The 5,579-nt window shown below is 46.3% G+C and overlaps 1 protein-coding gene across 1 annotated transcript; it reads left to right on the plus strand.

The window, feature by feature from the left end:
* Positions 1 to 303: 303 nt before the first annotated feature.
* Retn (resistin) lies at positions 304 to 2,321 on the plus strand. The gene is made up of 4 exons (XM_031342478.1): positions 304 to 384; positions 547 to 686; positions 1,659 to 1,736; positions 2,002 to 2,321. Exons 2-4 carry the CDS (start codon positions 557 to 559, stop codon positions 2,136 to 2,138), a joined length of 345 nt encoding a protein of 114 aa, XP_031198338.1. The 5' UTR covers positions 304 to 384; positions 547 to 556; the 3' UTR covers positions 2,139 to 2,321.
* The last annotated feature ends 3,258 nt before the right edge of the window (positions 2,322 to 5,579 follow it).

Raw genomic sequence — 5,579 nt, forward strand, 5'->3', positions numbered from 1 at the left:
ACTACAGTGTATATCCTTGCCAAACAAAGAAACACTTATGGCAGCTGTGATCATACAGGGACAGTGTCTCAGTTTGCATCTCCAGCCCTGCAGGTGAAGTCCCGATTCCTAGCCTTGCCCCTCCCACCGTGGTCCCTGGAGTTATCTCTAGACAACCTCCTGAGCATAACCTAATGCAGGAAGGGCTGTGCAGGAGGGAAATCCCTCCTCTGGGGCATCTAGAGTTTGCCTCTCTTGGGGTCAGATGTGGCAATGGAAAGCAAAGGGCCAGGATACTTATTACTCAAGGCGGGATGGGCCCCATCCAGAGGGCAATAAGAAGGAGCTGTGGGACAGGAACTTGTGCCCAGAACTGAGTTGTGTACCACTGAGTCTTCTGCCACGGTAAGTGACGGCTATCCCCTAGCCAGAGCACCGATGTGGAGGTCCCAGAGCCGCTGAATGTCCATACATGTGTCCCTGAGAAACCAAAGGACATTGCAGTCTGACTCCCCCCAGCATGGGAAGGGTCTGGTCTAAGGTACGATTCTTGGTTGTCTCTTGCAGTACCTACAGGATGAAGAACTTTTCATTTCCTCTCCTTTTCCTTTTCTTTCTTGTCCCGGGGCTGCTGGGCTCCAGCGTGCCACCATGTCCCATGGATGAAGCCATTGACAAGAAGATCAATCAAGACTTCAACTCCCTATGTGAGAATTTCCCCCATCCAACCTTGCTGAGGACTCTTACAGACTTACCTCATCCCTGATGGGTACAGACCCACCTAGCTGCAAGGCTACCCTCAGCCTCAAACTCACCCTGTCTACAAGCTCCAACCCAACTTCATCCTGCCCTACCTTGATCATGGTTCACCCCACATCCTAGCTTCTTCCAACCACCAACCCCAAGTCTCCCCACTCTCCAAAAGGTCCCACTCTGTGATCCATGGAGTGAACCTCCAGTGCCTGATCCTCTTGCCTCAGCCTCCTGAGTGTTTGGAGTACAGGTGTGAGCTGGGCTCTCTGGGGGCAAAATATTTTACCATGAACATGTGCTGTACATATCTGTGTATGCATGTTTATATATGCGGTGCACATATGTGAAGGAGCATGTGTGTGCATAGGCATGTGGAGAATTGAAGTTGATATAGTGTTATCATCCCACTCTCTGCTTTGTTGAGACAGAATCGCTCAGTTGAATCCAGGGCTTGTGGGTTTGTAGTGGTCTAGTTTGCCATCTTGTTCTGGAGACTCCATGTCTGTCTGTCTCCTGTATGCTGGGATTATAGGTGCCACCACACCATGCAGACATGGCTTCTAAATGGGTTCTGGGGATCTTGGCTCTAGTCCCTCAACTTGTGAGTCAAACTCTTTTTTTTTTTTTTTTTTTTTTAATTTGGATTTTTTGAGACAGGGTTTCTCTGTGTAGCCCTGGCTGTCCTAGAACTCACTGTGTAGACCAGGCTGGCCTCGAACTCAGAAACCCACCTGCTTCTGCCTCCCAAATGCTGGGATTAAAGACATGCCCACCACTGCCTGGCATGAGTCAAACTCTTTAGCTACCAAATCATCTTCTCACTCTGCCGGGAAGAATTTGTCAGCCCCAAACCCAAAGTTCTCCCCTTGCAAAGATGGAGTTGGGGCACCCTGGTTGTGTAACCCCGTCAACCTTCCCTTCTGCAGTGACAGCTGCAATAAAGAAAGCTACCCTGCACTGCTGGACAGTGTCCTCCAGAGGGAAGCTGGCCTCCTGCCCAGAAGGTGAGTGCAAACTCTGTTGTTTAGACTTTCTGGAAGTTCCCTGAAACTCCTCTGCCTGTCTTGCCTGGGTCCTCAACATGTCCGTCCTTAGGGCTCCCTCCCAGGCTCCCAGTCTTCTTACCTCTCAGCCCAGCTCCAGGTCCATTAGTCTCCCACTGTATCACCTTGCACTCTTATTTCCATGGTAATAGCCTCTAGCCCCCTCACCCATCTCTGCCTCCCATTACTGCAGTCTTCCAGCTTTTCAGGGTTTTTTTCCTCGCAGATTCAGCAGTCACGAGCTGTTCCTGTGGCTCTGGCTGTGGCTCGTGGGATGTTCGTGAGGGAACAATGTGTCACTGCCAGTGTGCAAGCATAGACTGGACAGCAGCCCGCTGCTGTGGCCTGCAGGTCGGTTCCTGAGGTCGGTCGATTGAGAACTGAGCTTGCCCTCCACATGTTGCAGAGGGACAGGGATGGGGACTGGGATGAGGGGCATGGTGACGGGGATGGGGAGTGGGCAGGGAGCAGGGGGCAGGTCCAAGATGAGGGTCTGGAAATACAGAATGAGATGATGGTGATGATAAAGATGCATGATGAAGTGGGCACGGACTTTGTGTGGCTTCTTTAGTGGAGAAGAGGATGTGTGGGAATTGCTGCATAGCATTGTGATTTTTATAACCTGTCAATAACTCCTTTTTCTTTCTCTTTCCCTTACCCTACCTCTTTGAGAGTCTCATATAGTCCAGGCTGGCCTCAAACGATACTCACGGTCACAAATGAGCCTGGACCTTGGCAGGACTAAGGTTCCATAGCTCTCAAGTCCATTTTTCACCTCTGTGGATGTGATATCAAATACCTATTTTCAGCCAGAGGCACCCAGGGCACTTACACCCCCATGAATACTAGAATATAAAAACCTGGGGCAGAGGATATCTTTTTCCTTGTATTCTAAGCCAAGGCTTAGAATAAGGCATCGCCTGGGTCTGATAAATGTCTATAGAATGAGGGCTGGTGAGATGATTAAGCAGGTAAAGATGCTGCTGCCAAGGCTGGTGGTCAGGGTTTGATTTCTGGAACCTACATGGTGGAAGGAGAGAGCTAATTTCTTCAGGTTGTCTTCTCACTTCCACATGGGCACTGAGTACCACATGTGCACACACAAGGAATGATAAAGAACGAACGAACGAATGAATGAATGAATGATGCAATAAAAATGTTCGTTGAGCCTGGCATGGTGGCACATGCCTTTAATCCCAGCACTTGCAAGGCAGAGACAGGCCTGTGTTCAAGGCCAGCCTGGTCTACAAATCGAATTCCAGGACAGTGCTACACAGAGAAACCATGTCTTAAAAAAGAAAAAGAAAGAAAGGAAGAAAGAGAGAAAGAAAGAGAGAAAGAGAGAGAGAAGAAAGAAAGGGAAAAAGAAAGAAAGAAAGAGAAAGGAAGCAAGCAAGGAAGAAATAAATGTTTGTAGAATTAGTAATGGTTAATAGGATCTAGAATTACCTAGAAGACACACATCTGAGCATGCCTGGTAGGGAGTTGGTTAACTGGGTTAATTAAAGTGGGAAGACCCTGAATGTGTGTGGTACCATTTCATTTCACAGTTAAGGTCCTGACTAAATAAAAAGGAGAAAGTGGGAGCTGAAGAGAATTCAGAGACATAAGAACACTTGCTGCTCCTGCAACGTACCCAACTCAGTTTCCCAGCACCTACCTGGAGAGCTGACAGCCACCTCTAACTCATGTGCCCATACACACTTATAACACACACACACACACACACAGACACAGACACACACACAGACACACACACACAGGCACACACACAGACACACAGACACACACACAGACACACAGATACATACACAGACACACACACACAGACACACACACAGACACATACACAGACACACAGATACATACGCAGACACACAGACACACACACACACAGACACACACACAGACACACAGACACACACACAGACACACAGATACATACACAGACACACACACAGACACACACAGACACACAGATACAGACACACACACAGACACACACACAGACACACACACAGACACAGACACACACACACAGACACACACACATACACACAGACACACACACAGACACACAGATACATACACAGACACACACACAGGCACAGACACAGACACACACACAGACACACACACAGACACACACACAGACACACAGACACATACACAGACACAGACTCACACACAGACACACATACACAGACACACACACAGACACACAGACACAGACACACACACAGATACACACACACAGACACACACACACAGACACACACACACAGACACACAGACACACACACACACACAGACACACAGATACATACACAGACACACACACAGACACACACACACACAGACACTGGGGCCTGCAGAGATGGCTCAGAAGTTAAGAGCACTTGCTGTTCTTCCAGAGGACCAAGTTCATTTCCCAGCACTCACGTGAGGTGTGTCTTAGTTAGGGTTGCCATGGAGAAGAAAGGGTCTATTTAGCTTACACTTTCATTTAGCGTGACTTCCAGTGTTCATCACTGTAGGAAGTCAAGACAGGACCTCAAATAGGGAAAGAACCTGCAGGCAGAGCTGGGGCAGAAGCCATGAAGGAATGCTGCTCACTGGCTTGCTTCCCCTGCTTTGCTCAGTCTGCCTTCCTATAGAACCCAGGACCACCAGCCCAGGGATGAAACAATGAGGTGTGTTCTCCAACACTGATCAGTAACTAAGAAAATGCCTTGTAGTTGGATCTCATAGAGGCGTTTTCTCAACTGAGGATCCTTCTCTGATGACTCTAGCTTGTGTCAATGTGACACAAAACCAGCCAGTACAAAGTGGCTCAAGACCATCTGTATCTTTGGCTACAGGAGATTTGACACCTCTGACCTGTGCATGCACCTGCACTTATGTGCAAATACCCACATTTAGATACAAGCATTCCTTCACATAATTAAAAATAATAAAATATAAGCCGGGTGTAGAGGCACACACCTTAAATCCTAGCACTTGGGAGGCAGAGGCAGGTGGATGTCTGAGTTTGAGGTCAGCTTGATTCTCAGCGTGAATTCCAGGACAGTGAGAGCTACACAGAGAAATCCTGCCTCGAAAAACAAAACAAAAAACAAACAAAACCCCCAAATAAACAAAGACAAACCAAAAAAAAAAAAAAAAAAAAAAAAAAAAAAAAAAAAAAAAAAAAAAAAAAAAGGAAAGAAAAACTTAGAGGCCAGCAAGATAGCTCAGTGGGTAGAGGCTCCTGCCTCCAAGCTGACCATTTACACACATGTACACAAAATAAAATAAATTTAAATGTAAAAAAACTGGGGCCTAAGGAAAGATGGATCAATAGTTAAGAGCATGTATTGCTTTTTCAGGGGACCTGAGCCTAGTTTCCAGAACAGCCACCTGTTACTCTAGCTCCAGAAATGTCTGCTGTCCTCTGGTCTCTACAGGTACCTGCACTCACATGCATGCATCCACACACAAGTATGCATAGTATACAAAACAGACTGGATGTGGTGGCCTCATACTTTTAATTCCAGTACTTGGGAAGTAGAGACAGAGTGTTAGCTTAAGGCCATCCTGGTCTACCTAGCCAGTGCTACATAGTAAGTCTCTGTTACAATGAATTAAGAATGAATAAAATATTTCAAATTGTCTTTGATATTGAAAGTTGTTTTTTAAAAATTTAATTTAATTTTTTTTAACTTTTATTGCACTATGATGAGAAAAGTTACATGACTTCAATTTATCTGAATTTGTTAACATTTAAAAACATATTTTGAGTAAATAGAATTAAATCACATTCTT

This window comes from Mastomys coucha, unplaced genomic scaffold, assembly GCF_008632895.1.
Source record: "Mastomys coucha isolate ucsf_1 unplaced genomic scaffold, UCSF_Mcou_1 pScaffold22, whole genome shotgun sequence".
NCBI classification, from domain to species: domain Eukaryota; kingdom Metazoa; phylum Chordata; class Mammalia; order Rodentia; family Muridae; genus Mastomys; species Mastomys coucha.